The sequence below is a fragment of the Amphiura filiformis genome, chromosome 6 (assembly GCF_039555335.1).
Source record: "Amphiura filiformis chromosome 6, Afil_fr2py, whole genome shotgun sequence".
NCBI classification, from domain to species: Eukaryota; Metazoa; Echinodermata; class Ophiuroidea; order Amphilepidida; family Amphiuridae; genus Amphiura; species Amphiura filiformis.
In genome coordinates, this window is record NC_092633.1 from 16,803,342 (window position 1) to 16,821,436 (window position 18,095).

The 18,095-nt window shown below is 34.7% G+C and overlaps 1 protein-coding gene across 1 annotated transcript in view; it reads left to right on the forward strand.

The window, feature by feature from the left end:
* The window catches only part of LOC140155073 (peripheral plasma membrane protein CASK-like), a 277,597-nt gene extending 265,120 nt beyond the window's left edge, over positions 1-12,477 (forward strand). Inside the window, 5 exon segments of the mRNA XM_072177760.1 lie at positions 5,880-5,960; positions 6,693-6,773; positions 7,351-7,553; positions 8,765-8,851; positions 9,522-12,477. Coding sequence (XP_072033861.1) covers positions 5,880-5,960; positions 6,693-6,773; positions 7,351-7,553; positions 8,765-8,851; positions 9,522-9,701 — 632 coding nt within the window. The 3' untranslated portion in view covers positions 9,702-12,477.
* Positions 12,478-18,095: the final 5,618 nt, after the last annotated feature.

The following is an 18,095-nucleotide window of genomic DNA, read 5'->3' on the forward strand; positions in this document are numbered from 1 at the left end:
GTGCAGCACTTATGCTAGTTTCTATGGTTGCGCTTTGTGTTATGCGTGTCACTGGTGAGCGCTTATGTAAATGTACGGAAGTGTATGTGACGCATGTGGCTTGGTTACTGAAAGTTTTCAATGTTGCTTGAAAAAGTCTGTGGAGCACATTAACACTATTAAAAACTACAGATTTATTGGTTGTATTTTGAAGTACTGTTAATTATTGGTCATACTTGGTATAATTGTCATGACTCATGTATGGACATGGTTAGCAAATGTATGAACATTCAGAATATTACATTGTCATAGAATGCAAGTTCTGGTGCTTTTTGACTTGCTTGAATTTCTTTTGGGCATAACTGGTAATCAAGGGCTTAGCCAGCAACCTGTTCTCCCATGTTTGAGACAGGCAATCATGAACTTAGATGGCCCAAAAAACACCTAGGCTGTCCATTACCCATCAGATATGAATCCCTGATGAGATAATTTTATACTACAATTTCCTTTAAAAAGTGTATATGTCAAAAAGAAGGTACATTTCTGATGCATTTATGTCACATCATAGTAGAGTCGCCAACAAGCCTGGAAACAAGCAGGCGCCGAGCGATTTTTACCCAACGGTTACCGAGTTTTGACGCCTGGATCCAACCAGAATTACACGCCCAGGCGCCAGAGAAAATCTGAATTTTGCGCCCGGTATTATTGCTCCATTTTGACAAGTTCAGTGCAGGAAATGACCCAGTAAAACTTCGTCAGGCAAGCTCATTTCCACTCAAAATATCGGCCATTTCCAATGTATTTTCAACAAAATGCAGTGCCAAATCTTATCTTTTACCTAGTATTTTGCCAATTTTCCTTGATATTTGCCTTCAGGGCTCATAATTTTGGCAGTATTTTGCCTTGTTTTCTGGTTAGGTGATCGCGATGATCGCGATCATGAAGGCGGCCATCTTGAATTTTGCCGATGTGTTTCTAGATATTGTTTTTCCTAAAAAAAGACAAAATAAAATAAAATAAAAATAAAATAAATAAAAATTAAATTAAATTAAATTAAATTAAATTAAATTAAATTAAATTAAATTAAATAAAAAATAAAAAAATAAAAAATAAAAAAAACAAAAATAAAAAATAAAATAAAAAATAAAAATAAAAATTTTAAAAAAATAAAAAAATAAAAAATTAAATTAAATAAAAAAAATAAAATAAAATAAGATAAAATGAAATAAATAAATAAATAAATAAATAAATAAATAAATAAATAAATAAATAAATAAATAAATAAATAAATAAATAAAATAAATAAAATAAAATAAAATAAATTAAAAGTCTGTTCAGATAACATCTCAGGTGAGCATCGAAAGCTGTAGAAATAACAAAAATAAGCATTTTGAAACTTTCAGAAAAACGACTCCTGGCTCTTTAAAAATGGCTCCTGGTTCGCTAGAAAATTACAGGACCAGGAGCCGCTTTTCCAAATGTTTGGCTCCTGGTTCAGACCGACTTATTTCCAGGCCTGGTCGCCAATTTGATATTACAAAAATTTGTGTTAGTCAAAAGTCATCAAGTGGTGGCACTTTCATTGGCAGCTTAAATTCCAGGTTGGAACAGCCATGATCTGGTCTATGGTCAGGCATGTTTTGGTTGGATCCTGGCTAAACCGTCAGTTTGTATATAAAAATTACACTGATTAGGGGACTGTCGAGTTCTGGACATTAGCTATTAGATGTGTTTGAATGATGCTTGCAGTTAGTGGAGTATTTTGATCTATGTGTGTGGTTATAATATGTTCAGCCTTTTAAAGGGATTTTTATTCATTTATTGTAAACTGCTCAGTGTGCATCTGCACAGAACATAGTTTGATTTGCTCAGTAGTGAATAATGTATTTGTGTGATAACATTAATAAAGGGTTCGTAACATAAATCAAGATCACATTTATTTACGCTATTTATATAAATGCAACTTGGTCTTGGGCTTAAAATTGCGGTAGTTAAATGTTTATGCCTTGTGCAGAAATAATTACACTTCTCTGATGATATCACAGTAGCAGTTTATATACCAGTTTGGTGTAAGTTACTTGATTTGTCAAACTAGAGAACATTGTTGTGTGTGGTTTGTTGCTTTTCACTTTTTGCATTAATGATTCTGTCAAACTTTCAATTTGACATATGAAAATTTTGAAAGAGAAAAAATCAGGACTCTGCAGGGATTGAACCCGGTCGCTGGATTAATGGTCTAGAGTCTAACCCCTCGAGCCCCAAACACATGATTTAAATCATAATTTCTCAGGCTTGCATCATTTATTTCTGATCCTCGCATATATTAATTTGTGTCTCACATTGTCTTATGCCCTGCTAGGGTGAAGCATAGGCCGCCCCCTTCTTCATTGTTTAAACTTTCAATTTGTGAAAGTTCTTGTCTCAATTCGCTATATAAAAAAAGTTGGGAGAAATATTTGAAGGCTTAAGTTACCCATAACAACGTTGAACTAGGAATCAGCTCATTTATTGGAACCGGCAGTGTGCTTCCTGCTCCTAGGTTGATTATCATGTTTGTGTGCTTGACTTTCACTCAGCCAAATATGAAACAAGTTAGTTATCATCTTATCAGTTACTAGTGAAACAATTCAAGTGATTTGCTATGATACCAAAGAAAAGAATACAGAGAATTGATATTTCATATGCATGGCGTGTGCATGCATGTGCTTGAGTAATTGCCACTAGCCTACGGTTATTTTTATCTGCAATTTTCTCATGAATAAATTTGGGAGGGCAATGTATCAGCCTGTTTCTATGCATGAAGAACGCCACCCAGGCATTGGAGAACCTGTGTCTTGTGTTAATTGCAGGATTGTAGGTGCCCACTTGATTGGATGTTATAGGTATATTCAGGAGGTTTGCACTAGATATTAGTGATCACTGGGCTTGTGCCACCTTATGCGGACTCAGATAAAGAGCTTTAAATGTAGAAAGGCAATACCATGTTTATCATATTTTGCTTATCTTTTTATACTATAATGGAGAGATAGTATGAAACCATTACTGAAGAATTTGAATAGGATGTTCAGAAATATAACAAGGAAAACTTAATACAACACATGATAACAAATTAATAGAACTGATCACATGATTGTCACATGATCCTTATAAAGTGTGTCTTCAAGTAGTGTTACCAAACCTGTGATTTGGTAGCCCATTTGTGAAACTTTAAAAAATTTCCCAGTAACTTTTGACTTTGTTATCGCATTAAAAAAAACAATGATTAAGAAAAAATATAGATGATTTTTGGACATTGGCCCCAGCAATTATCAATAATTTCCTGCCCCATAGATGAAGAGAAAACTTTTTTGATGATCCATTCAGCCCCTATTGAAGATGTGACATAAATCTTCCACACAATGGGTGTAGATTTCAAATGGATCAGCTATTTAGATATCCCTATTTGAAATTCACACCTCCTGTGTAGAAGATTAAAGTCATGTCTTCGGTATGGGGTGTATGAATTTCAGCTACAATAGCCCATATTTTGGCAACCTTGGTCATCAAGCTGTTTACTTGATAATGTTGAATAGATACTGTGTTCTCTCTAATTAACACACCCTGTTGTATTTTACAAAGGGGACATTAATGAAATGTCTTTTTGTATAATGATAATTCTCAGTAAAACATCGCTAGTGCAGTCTGACAGTGCTGCGGTGCTCCACACAAATACTGTAATATGGTCGCTAACAATGGATGCATGCATGGATGGATATCTTGAAATCAGTGATCACATGTTCGAAAATATACTGTGTTTTGTATGGTATTGTCATCATTTATGGAACAGTTTGGTTGAAAAAATGGTGGGCATTTATTAGCGGGGACTATTAGAGGGGTTCATGTTATGTCAATCATCACAGTATGCTGTGAACTGGTGGAGTAGCACATTTTGCTTCAAAAACTCATTTCTTTATGTTAGCTGTACATCTGCATTGGTTATGGATAAGTTTGACAAGAGCCTTATAACAGTGCATGTTTAGTGTTTTTGGTGTACCAGAACAATCAAACTGAAAGACCTGTATTCGTGTCAGTCAGCATGACGTCACTCGTGATAGATCACTTCATCACATTGGTTATTTTTAATGGGTTTTGGCTGTTCCATCCCGCCTTGTGACACGAAGGGGGCGCTTACTGTTGCACTCAATGGGAACAATCACAAAACATACCATAAGATATCTCTATGTGAAACAATTCCTGAAGTTTGATGTTTATACAAAAGAAAGGCAAATTGGTATTTTTTATGCTGAGAAAATTGACTGAAACTGAAAGGCCCTGACAAACCAAAATGGATTTTGCGAGGGTGTCCCTTGGACGGATGTGAGAAAGTGCAATAGATGGAACAACCCCAACTGAGAGAATGAATTATGCAATCGTTTTTTTGGTTTTTTTCTTACCTGTTTGCTGCATTGATAAGTAATAATTAAAATGAAGAAAATTTGCAAATGCAGGTTTTGGCCCTTATTTGTCAAAAATATGACTGCATGTGAGCTCAGTGTAACAAAGGTTCCTCTCCATAAGCTCCCCTGGGTAATATAGAGGTAGTCATTGCGACGTCAACGCCACCATCTTGTGGGTACGGAGTGCCTTGTTGCTAAGATCACCGCGTTGACGCTTGACTGAAGAGGTGCGTCACGCGTTGCGACTTCCGTGCAATCGGGGGCGTAATGCCTAACGCATGATATGCAGAACGTCAGCACCCACAAGATGGCGGATCCTGCGGAAAAGGCTGACGGCCTCTATTGGGTATAAATATAATCATACTTATAAATAACATTACCCATTCGAGCTAATGTGCCTTTGTTGCACTGAGTCCCCTACATGTTGAAAGTATTCAAAATAGTCTGTAATTCCCAGTTAGGTCTTCATAAAGGGGTTCTATCCAGTACAAAATTGAGTCATCTTTAATATTCTATCAATTTTAACAAGATTGCACCATACTGTTTTGAAAAAGGGGTTAATATCAGAAGCAAGGTAGTACAGGCAGGCAGAAAATGTCATCAATAAGGCAGAAAATAAACTAATTCTGCAACCTTCATTAACACACAACATTGTGAACTCTCTAATTGTAATCTGCAATATCCATTAATGTGAGAGTTAGTTGTGTTTCACTTCATAAATTAATAATGTTAATGATTTCACATGCTTGGCTCCAGCACATTCTGCTCGTAGTGGTGGGTTTTTTTTCACTTGTATTTATTTGAAAATGAATGTTACACAATGCACAAGTGCGCACACATTATTTTCATCACACAAAAATAAATGTTTAGTAACATATCTTGACATTAATGTTGCAGACTCAATGTAGAATGAAGTATTTTGTAAATAGTGTTTAGGGATATAGAGTACCAGTAATATAATAGCAATGAGTCTTGCTTTGAAATACCTAATTCAACCTTGTGTGCTATGCAAGTCAGAAATAAGATGTAATAAGAGCACATTTATCAAAATCAAGCGATTTGTGAGGAGTTTTGTCATCATGTTACTTTAAAATTACTATACTGCAGATTGTGAGAAAATTGTGAGTGATTAACCATAGTGATGATTCATGTAGCAATGATTTTTTGTCTCGATGCTACCCTGCAAATTTATTAGTGAAGCTGGGAAAAAGAACAACAAGTTCACATTTACTTCAGTGTTTATTCTAGTTGTATATTTAACTCTCCAAGAATATCTTTAGGAGAGAATTTTAACTTCAACATTTCTTAGTTACCATTGAGATGACCATTGGGTCTGTTTTGTATCCAGGAATCCAATGCAAGCCTAGTCTGTTGCCGCAGGCAGGCGCCAGGCAGTCAAGTGTTTGTGCAGGTAATAACATGTTCTTACAATGTTATGTTTGTATTGTTTTTCTTTTTCTGCAGTATTTGATCAATTGGATCTGGTCACATATGAAGAAGTTGTGCGACTGCCAGCCTTCATGCGCAAAACTCTGGTTCTCTTAGGTAAGTAACACTAGGTGCACCACATTGCAAATATTGAACACGATATTGACACGATCTGATCCAATCAGAAATTTTGAAATTGAGTTGCGAACCATTATGAACTTGCTCATTACCTCAATTCCAGATACTGAAGTCCTTTGGTACACTTGGTTGTAAAGTAATACACTTTTTACATGTCTAAGTTTATTATTGTATGTTTGCTCCCTATATTGGCCTAGCTCTCAATTTCATTGTTGCTAACTATGGTCTGATTGGATCAGATCATTTTCACATTATGTGACATGATCATGGGAATTTTTTCAATTAGAAGATTGACTTTCTTTACTTCATGCCACAATTATTAGCCTATTTCGAGTGTACCTGAAAAATAGCTTCAAGATGCTAGTGCAAATAGAGAAATTCACTAACTGCTGTCAAATAGTGTCAGCTTTTCAATTTGCCATGTAGCCTAGGTATAACAGTAGTCATCATGATTTTCCACATAGTGACGAATAACAGATTACTATCAATTTTTAAAATGGGGTTGGACCGCTAAAAAGTTTATAACATCGCCCTCTATTGTCATGATAATACAAAGTGACTGGTTTCTAGTTATCTGTGATTTGTCAGCAAGCACTGATCATGACAATGTGATTGGACCCGGGTATTATCAATGATAAACACAAAAGACACAAGCTAAGACCACCATGTGACTAAAATATCTAATTTTTGTTAATTTGGTTTCCTGACTAGGTGCTCATGGAGTAGGCAGAAGACATATCAAGAACACACTGATCACAAGTCATCCAGACAAGTATGCATACCCCATTCCACGTAAGTACACCCAATGGAATCATAAGTAGCAAGTAGGTGTAAATGGAGTTGTGGTATAGGAAATACTATGCAGAGAGACATATTATACTGTGGTTCACTTCAAGTTTGGTAGTGACGTCAATGCTTTTTTGTTTTTGCGCCGCAAGCGTGACATCATGTACGCTCTAGGTGATTAACTATACATGTGCGCTTCAATACTGGACACAGCGAAATACGCATATGTCACTACTGAATTTGAGATGAGCTACAGTATATACCTTGTTTCACCTGAAGTTTGGTAGTGACATCAAACCGCCCTTTTACGCCGCATGTATATGCTCGACTAGATTAAGTTTGCACATGCAATTTGATACTGCGCTCGTTGAAATAAGCACCTGTGTCATAACCATATTTGAGCTGTTAATAAAGTAGTAATTTGGCAGTGAAGATGGACAATGTAACACATTTACAATGCTGTAATTGATTTAAGTCATATTGTACTTCTATTGAGAACTATGCACGGCAACAGAATTTTTAAAGATATTGTCTAAAAATGATTTCAAAGTTGTAACATGACTGTCATACTTGCTCACCACAGACACGACAAGACCGTGTAAGAAAGATGAAGAAAACGGCAAGAATTATTATTTTGTAAGCCACGATGAGATGATGGCAGACATTGCGACCAACAAATACCTGGAGTATGGCACCCATGAAGATGCTATGTACGGCACCAAACTTGATACCATCCGTAAAATCCATTCACAGGGACTCATAGCCATATTAGATGTTGAGCCTCAGGTAGGTCACACTCACTTGAAACTTCCAGCTTTTTAGCAGATTGCAGCTTTTTTTTTTGCTCAAATATATTCGCTTTTAATTTTAGTCCAATTTGAGCTATTTTACCCCATTTCACACAGTTTTCAACTTTTTAAAGCATTTTCAGCTTTTTCACCAAATGGTCAGTTTTAGGCTGTTGAGCCCAGGTAGGTCATGCTAATACTCATAAAATCCACTCACAGTGACTTATTCTATGTGGAGCCCCAGGAAGGTGTGGATTAGGACTGAGTGTAAACTCAGTTTTAGACTATTTGAAAGAGTATGATGGTGAATTAACACCATCCAAAATTCAAAGATCATAGATTGTTTCATTGTATTGACCCTTGACACGGTCATCTCAAAATGAAGTTCCACCTGCAAGTTTCATATGCATGCTTTAAATACTGCATATGCTTTTCAAAAAGTCTACTGAAGTGTTGCTAGAAAAGCGTGAAAAACAAAATTGCACTTTTGTGCATGCGTTTGCAGGGAGATCCTCATTATGGAAGCAAGATGGCGGATTTGTGCATAGGTGAATAGGCTGATAATGGAATTATCCATCTTTCAACTAAAGCAGTAAATATTTGTTTTACATAACTCACTGATGTTAAATAACATCCCTAGACTGCATGGCTTTAAATGATTGCAAACATGCATCTTTAAATATATTATCATGTGTCGGTTACCCACACAAGCATATAATGAATAAAACAGCACATGTACAATATCCATTACACAATACTATCACATGAATGATAGTGCTGGTATGTAACCAACATGGATGATGCAATGGCAAATGTAATAAATGATTTTGTGGCAGATTTGTACAAATATTTATATTATAACCTATGGATGAGTTATACATTTATAAAACCTAAAACAAGGTGCCATTCATGTTTTTTAGTTATATTATGCACTGATTAGGGGACTAGGGGACTTTTTATATCATTTTTGTGAATATTTGGTAAACTTAACTGGTATATTTCTTAAACTAGCAATGATGCAAATATACCAAAATATAAGTATGACATTATTTAGAAAATAAGTTGTTTATGCTATGGGCCTAAATATCATCTTGGTGTCATTGCAAAGCATAGTTTCAGGTTTTTTAGACATTTGTTGTAAGGAATTAAAAATAAAGCAAATAATAAATAGCAATTATTTAATTTGTTTATGCATGTGTTTTCTTTCAGGCTTTGAAGGTGCTCCGTTGTGCTGAATTTGCTCCATTTGTTGTCTTCATTGCTGCACCAACACTTACAGGCATTAACGATGTACATGTAAGTAATACATATTATTTTATATCTGTTATGAAACAGGCCATGACCAATAACATGATCTGATCCAATCTGACCAAGGTGGCACTTGAGAAATTGAGATACAGGCAAAAATTGGGGAGCAAAATATTAACGATACATATGAAGTTTGGCATTGTAAAATTTACTAACTTGGCAACAAAGTATTCTTAGGGCTGTACGGATTTCAGTAATATAGTCTATATATCTACCTCGAGTTACCGGCACTAGCTTTGAAGTTCAGCGTGTGCTGCGTTAGCTTAGCGTGGTTTCTTGCATGTACATATGCGGCACGTTGATCGCGCGCGTAAAAGTATGTACACGCACCAAGTAACGCGAATGCAGAACACGCTGAACTTCAAATCTAGAGCCGGTGACTCGAGGTAGATATATAGACTATAGTAGATGTGGTTTGCTGTGCCAGGTTTTCCTTTGCTGTTGTTCATTAGGTTTGTTTTGGGTTTGTTAAGTCTATATTTGATATCAAATTGTCAGTACCAACTTCTGTCATTGAAATACAAGATGCAAGTGCAATTCATATTATAAAATATGAAAAGATTTTAACTCAAAAATCACTTTCTAACATGTGGTAATGTTATGAATTGACTCACTGTAAATATCACTTCTAACTGTTTCCTTTATTTTCTGCCCACAGCATGATAGCAGCTTAGAGCGCCTTGCCAAGGAGTCTGAACTCCTGCGCCAGGCATACGGACATTTCTTTGATCTTACAATCGTGAACAATGACATCGAAGAGACAATTCGTACCTTGGAACATGCCATGGAAGAGATATGCACCACACCGCAGTGGGTGCCTGTCAGCTGGGTGTATTGATGTAGTTAATAAGCTTGGCCATTAATGACTGTACCAAGCAAAGACTTATTTACTGGGATGGATGGATGGATGAATGGAAGGCACTATCAAGCAATTACTTTTTATGTGAGAGAAAATGCAGCAAGCCTTTATCGTGTTAAAAGGCATGCTTTGTCTTGTATAGAGGGCAGGCTAACTAAATCACAAACAGTATGCATGAGGGCTGAATAAATGTTGACCAAGTCTGGTTGAGGATATTATACACAGTTAAATTCTTGCTATAGGAGTTACCTGCAGGTGCTTTATGGGCACAAAATAGTATCTATTCTCTGAGAGACATGGTGAACACGAGAGGTACCACCATGTAAACAAATGTCATGACAGTGGTACACTGAGTGGATTCTAAAGGTATGTCAGGGATACTCCTGATATTGACCAAGGTACCCCCGAGATAACCATATGGGTAATTACCCCATGGTTACCTACAGGTATATGCCATGGTTTCTCATCATTCATAATTCAGGGTAACTCTTACTGCAGGAGTTTGACTGTGTAAGCTTAGTGCAGGTAAAGAGCAAACCATACCACCTCCTTTATGGCTTACATTTCATATACATGAAATAGTTTGTGTCAACATTGTGATGGTCACAAACTTACTTGTGAGCAAATCTAAATATGTAATACACTTGTACTGTAAATATGTTCCTCTCTGTGTGGTATTTGTCATGCGTTTGAGTATACAAAAAAAACCTATTTGGCTTGTTACAAAATTTGCATAAATTTGCATTTCCTTACATTTGCATGTTGTTGAATTCACAAAATACGCAACTGCATGATAATGAATCCCACCAGAAAATGATGATATTTAGAGTATTTGTTGTATTGCAAGTTAGACTTGCAATGATCAATCACTCGGTGTAGTTACATGCTGATTGGTCTTTTGTACACACAAAAAAAAGAAATCAACTGTGGTCAAGTTTTGCCCTTTGAATTGTTATAATCCATTCTTGAGTTCTATGCATAATATTGTAAGAGTTATGGTTATAACTTCTGCACTAAGCTGAGTCGGGTAAAAGCAGTTTGCTTCCAAATTGATGGTATAAAGCCCAAGTGATGAAAGGAAGCAACATTGCCCCAATGCAAGAATCCTGCGATTATCTCATCAATCAATGACGAAGAATCGGGAGAGATGTATATCCTGGAATAATTCTGACAACTTGATAGTGTATTAGTGGCAATAATGGGAGAATTGCGTAACAATGAGTGTATGACAACATAGAATACAGAGGATTCATCTATCTGCAGTGGTTTCACCCGCTATTGTGCTGTAAATGTGGGTTTGAATTGTCTGCTACAAGCCGTGGACGACGGACACCATAAGAAACCACTGATCACAGAAGACGTCACTTAAATCTTGCTATAACCACATTGACAAATCTCAGTTTGAATCTTGTTTTTGTTCCAAGTGTGAATGTACCACAAGGCATACTGCTGTTCATCTGCTTGCACACTGTGCTAGTTATTCACTTGCTGTTTACAGGGATGTGTGGATTACCTCTATCTTCTTGTCTATGATTGTAATGATTACACCACCAAGAATAGGAGCCAAGGATTGGATTCTCTAAGTATCATGGAAATTCAGAAAGTTTAATGACATCACTGTAAAAGATTCCTGGTATCTATCTGCTTGTACAATCAATGTTATAGTGCTTTTACTTTAGTGCAGCCAGTGACATCACAGCATATTTCATCGGGTGCGGTTTCAAATTGAGAGCGTCAAGTCAAAGCGCTGGCATACACATGCACATGTATATCTATGTGTCTTCTTTAAACATACATGTGCATGTTAAAGAAGTTTAAAGAAGGAGGATTGTAAACACTACGCTGAATGAAGACGTCGCTGCTAACCAAGACTCTGAAAAAGGTAACTTTTTAAGCAAATGTCAAGAATGACAGAGTCCAATATCAGTATCCATGCTGCTAAGTTTAAAGAAGTTAAACATGTGCAAGAAGACACATAGACATACCCCTGGAAAGCAGCCGCCTCAACACATTGATACCACTGACTACACTTGGCTAAAAGCACTATAATAGTAGGGTGACATTTGGTGTGTATTTTGTTTTATTAGAGGTTCTATGTTCAAGGGTGTTGGGTTTGTCTATAGTTTTTAATCATTCTTTGTAAAGAATCATGAAAAAATAGAGGCTTTATAAATGGGAAACTTTTAGAGGCTTATAAATTGAAAAAAATGTTTTTGTGGCACAATATGTTTTTGCAATTTGAAATGAACCCTTGTTGAAGCAGTTTTCCCAATATTTTTGTGCTTTTCACGGAAAAGTGAAATTTGTGACCACCAAATGTGCACCAAGTGCTTATACAAGATTGCAAAAATATTATGCACCCTAAAACATTAGATCTAAGGTATGTTATTTAACACATACAATGTGTAATACAGCTATGGAATAAATGGATTTGCATTGTGTCCATATAATTCTGCAAGATTTGCAATCGCTTAATTATTCATATCCAAAACTCAAACTGACACTACCCTGTTATATTTATAGAGTGCTCAATATACTTTAAAATGGTAACTCATTGTGGCATAGATACGACCCATGTTGAATTTCGTTATGCTTGTGTGGTTTTTCTGTAATGTCCTATAGTTGCAAGTAATAACTATCTGCCATTAATGAACTTGAAATACATTGCAAAGTTATACAATGATAACATCATCAGGTGAATAACAGTGCAGATCAGTAGTAACAAATTCACTCAAATGTTTAAACAAGATGATTATAAAACATTGCTGACATTATCCTGTATTTTACTTCATATGCTTCACACTCAATTCTCCCTATAAAGACCTGTGATGATTTTATAGAAACTGTGCTTAATTAAACTAACTAAGAAAGAAAAGCTTGTAATATATTGCCTATTTTCAAAAAGACACTTTTCTTTTTTGAATAGAGAGGTATGTATTATCTCTGTGATAGATATTAAGTCAACTTTCATTTATGGTTCTCTGTGTTCTTTCATTATCTTACACTACTAGGTAGTATATACGTAGTGTTTTGTTTAAAATCAACACCATAATCCATAAAACTCCCAAGATAATTCTGAAGAAAGTGATGGAAATTGGCTCTCATTTGTGCCAATTCATTCTTGTATACAGAAACAAACAAATTATGACTCCCTATTAAAATGTTTGTACTAAATATTATGAGCACTTAATTAAGGGATAATAATCTCAACTAATTCCCATGTGAATGGTACCAGTTTGCAAGGGTTAATTAATCAAATCACTGTTTATTTTTCATATTAGAATTATTTTTTATCTTTGATAGAAACAATTCTGGGCATTGTACTTTAAACTTTAATGTATCATAAAAAATTTATTAAGAAAATGAAATAATACACTTTCTGATGAAATAGACAGTCTGTTGAAGATTATTCATGTAGTGTAAGTTTCATTTGGAAAACAACTCATTGTAATAAGATAAATATCTCTTGCACATGTTGAAGTTCAAAATAATTAATTTGTAAATCATATTAGATTGTCCGAAAATGTTATTTTATATCACTCATACATAAACTCCAGACAGTCGGTTGATTGCATTTGTAATTTTACTATCAGCCTCTCAGTGTGATAGTTTTTGCCATCACAGTGCTGTGCAGTTGTGTGCATACACCAGGATGTATACCAACTGTTTAGACTTGTTGATTTAGCTGGGGTAGGCTTTAAAATTTGGAGTGTCACTTGGGTGTTATGTTGATGAAAACATGCATTTCCTACCTTGAATAGTATTTTTAGTAAACAAAATTTATGTCTGAGTGATATAAAATAAATATTAACTGTCTCAAATCTGTGTACTGGTTGAAATATAATCACTTAGTGAAAGATTTATTGTTCCATTCCACTCGCCGTCCAGCTCGTGGAATGGAAAAATCCATCTTTCACCTCATGATTATATTTCGACCATCACACTCATAGACAGTTGATGTTTGTATACTATCACATTGTGTCAGTTGTGGGAAACATAAAACTAAAAACCATTTCAAGTACATCAGGATAATTACGCATTTGCTGTCTGTGTTCTAAAAGGTACTTTAATAATAGAAACTAATGAAATAATTTCACCCTTTGTTCTAAATGGTACCTTAATAGAAACTTAATTTAGCCAAGAAATCAAGAAAATGTTATATTTAAGAAATTTGAATGGACTCTTGCTTTGCCTGGCATACTAGACCTATATCATTTACAATTTTGAAAAAAATCATGGTAATTGTACCCTCCCTTATATTATCAAAATGTAATGTTTCAAATTAAATTCTGAAATCATTCCATTTATTTTAATGCCAACAATTGATACCAGCTTTTGCCAACAAGTAACATTTTTTTTACTTCACTATGTACAAAGGCAATATTAGTTCTTTAAAAGTAGTAGAATGGTGATGGCCCCTTTTGATATTCCTTTCTTTCATCAGTCAATATCTGCACTTTCAAATAATTCTGCTTGTGTTTTGGGAAGTAATGCATACTGACAGGGACAGGTGGTTTTGTATTTTTAAAGCAGATCTATAGTGTTTTGTAAAACTGTTGGTTCATTATGGTTTGGTGTATTACTTAATACACTTATGCTTTTCCCCAATTTGTTTTCAGTTTTTGCATTCCTTAATTATTTATTTATATCCCTACCGATTTCTCAATTTTCAAAAAATCGGCCTCCAAAGTACTTTTCACAGCAACATGTTATTCTAAATAAAATGATCCGACGCAAATGACTTGTACAGAAAATGCTTTTGCGGAGCGCCAATATACTGTTTTATCTCAATGTGCAAAAGATAAATAACTTAGAAAAAGCCACTACAAAGTTTGTTATAATTAATTTAGAGCCAAATATTATGGAAACCATTAACTCGAGGGAATGACTGCACCACTTAAGGAAAACCATTATTGAAAAATTTCAAGCAAACAAGTGTTTATAGATTAGGTCTCTGTCTCCATAACAAAGTTATGATAGGACTTGCCAATAAGTCGTGGGTGCTGTAAAATGGTGTATGTGAAAGTGGACTCAAAACATGTTCACAATATTGAGCAAAGAAAATATGTATAAGACTAATTTCAAAAAATTGTCAAACGTGACGTAGCAAATCAGGTGATATATATATTTTTTCAGTTTGTTTTTAAACTAGTTGCCGGTTAACTAGTTACTGGAGTGTTTCATTATCATATTACGCATATTTGAATGAGATAAATGAATCATGTCAAATATCATTTTTCTCTCTTTTGGTCCATAAAACTGCATTTAAAAAAAATGCCATACATGTGATACTGACTGAGCGATTGTATTTAGTCTGGATATGGTTAACTTTGTTTTTGCTTTGACACATTATTTGCTGAGCAGGTATGTTCCAGCTGCTGCCAGCTCATATGTGAATATGCTCTAGGTGCTGTAACTTAAGTTGACCTAGGAATGGGTAAGAATTTCAAGGCTGTATGGTCACAAGACACTCCTTAGAGTTTAATGGTGTATATATTTTAACAGCTTTACTAGGTTCATTAATTTTTGGTAAATCATATCTGAAATATACCAGTATAAGCAGCTTGTTGGTGTTATATTGTGCTTTATCAAGCAAATGGTCATTTTTATGGCATTATTAATATGTTCTTACCTAGTTTTTATGTTTACTTTTCTGTTCCGTTATCATCGTAATTCACAATATATTATCAAGTCTGGTGGGACTGATTACGGTAGGAAATTTAATAATAATGTGCATCGGTATGTATTCCATAATCGATGAAAAGGGAAAGAAACAGTCAAGAATACTGATTGGAGAACTTGAGGAAGATACAAGTTACATATATGCAAAATACTGTTAATGGTAAAGTTACACAGCCTTTGGAAATACCCATGTGTTCCTAAATGGTGTTGAGATAGCATGGCAATCTGGTATTATTATTTATTCCTATTAGTGGGGATATCAAATCTCTATATCCTTGCACTGTCATTTCATTTCCCCAGATCTCACTCCCTCCCTCCACATATATTTTATGGTAATATATCTGTAATTAGACCTACTATTTGTACATCTTACCCTGTTCACAAACCTCAAGCTCAAAGTATGCATATTTGTTTCAGGTTCTATCAGGTTTAGGCATTTTGGGGAATATGGAGATGTGATGGTTTGGTAATGTTACCACAATTTTAAAGTCTGTTATCAAACACATGAAAATGAGTAGCAGGGTTTTAAGAGGGATTTTTGGTAACTAACGCTTTTACAGTGTAAACAAAGTATTTAATCTAAAATTGATCTTGATTCTAAACTTAACCTATGGGTCTCTGTTCTATACACACATATTGTGGAATAAGGTGTCATACAAATTTAAACATTTGAAACAAAAACTGATTTTTACTATATCTCCATTGTTCCTCCACCCAGAAGTATCTAATATTGATAGAACACGTCATATTTGAAAACTAATTAGAACTGTGAATTTGGACCCCATGAAGCCTGTGTGTAATACTCTCCCATATTGGATTGTTTTGCAAAGGGACCAAAATATTGTACCACTGGCATTGAGTGAAATTGATGTGCATCTGAAAGCATGAGTGTTGCAACTATTTGTAAAAAAAGTTTAGCTTGTAGTGCTTGTTATTGGTACATAACAGTACAGGCTGATCGCAGAGAAGTACCCATCTAAAATCATAATAGGCTAGTTGAAATCCCTATGCCCTCTATGAAAGACATTACTTTATCTTCCACACAGCAAGTGTGAATTTCAAATGGGGTTACCTGAATGTGTGGCTCCATTTAAAATCTACACCCCCTTTGTGGGAGATTAAGGTCATGTCTCTCATCGGGGGTGTATGGATTTCAACTAGAATAGCCAATTTGCTTTGGAATTGCAAAATAATCCAGAAGTATATAGTTTCCTTGTGAGTGATTCAAATGAGAGACAGAAGTCCAAATTCTCTGGTCTAGTGAAATGATACAAATTCAAATTCATTTCCCCAAATCACTAAGTCAGTTTGAATGCAGCATAATAGTGAATAAGCACTGTCTAACTGTGTCACAAAGGTGAGGCTATTGAGCTCATTGTGATTCTTAATCTTTTAGTCAATCTAGCTGATACTAATAGTAGTAGCAAATAATGTTTTAGCGGATATTATGATTTTCTTTCTGTGTTTTTTATTATTAATCTCCTAGTGCACAGCCAGCGTACCTCATTGGTAACTACTAAAGAAAAAAAAGGTAATAAATGACAAAAAGTATAATCAATAATTTAGCTGGACATCAAATTATTGATCATATATTGTGGTAAAAAATAGTGTTAATACTTAATAAAATGTATTATTATTATTATTGTTGTTATTAACCATGCATCTACATAGTGTTTATATGAAATATCAATAAATCATCAAGGGGTCAGACCGTAGATGTAGTGTCAAGATATTGTAGAATGACAGAAACAAGTCCTTTGGAACTAACTTTTGTATGATTAGAATAATATTACCTAGTAATTAACCATTTTGTATAAATGTCTAAACTTCAACACCAACCATTTGTATAAATAAATAAGACCTGCTCATTTTTTGAGCTTTTTTTTGTTCATTTTTTCGTGAATGATTATTTGTGTGCAAACTGAATTTTGCCTCTGTTCAGTTTACACATTACCCCAGGGGTTGAAGTTCATTTTACACATTTTGTATCAACAGAAAATGAACTTCACCCATGGGGAATAGTGAAAATAAGAATGTGAAATATTGTATGTATGAATTGTATAATGTAATTAAATGGATTTGTGAATTGAGATTATTAAGGTGGCAGGCAGGGGGATATCTTTGTATTGGAATTACAAAGAATTTTCAACTTAGTTCAAGAACAAATTCAAGGTGATTGCACTTGCTGGTGTCTCATCACCGAAAGAGCAATTTGTTTATTATTGATTTCAATCAATGGCATAACCAAACGTGGCCAGAGCAATGTATACCAACTTGTATGACTTGTCAGTACATGGGAGCTCAACTGAGGGAAAAGAAATTACTCATGTGTTATGTAGCAATAAAAGATTATATCGAAGTAAGAGTTTGTGTCCTCAATGTAACAAAATATTACAAAGACCTCATCTTATTTTTTGTCTTCAGGTTTTCATACTTATGATTTCTTCAATTGTGCAACCATCTAAAAAATTCAATTGGAAATTTTAAACAAATTCTATAGTGTATATACCTTCTTTGAGGCAGTGATTTAGATATTGTTTTTATGTGAATCTCTAAAAATAATGTTGGCAATTATATAGGCCCTACAAATATACATTTTCAGAAAGGAAATGACACAAGGAACAGTGTATGATAAAATCACAAAATTTTATTTTACTTTACTGACTCAAGGAAGGCATGCAGGCTATCGCC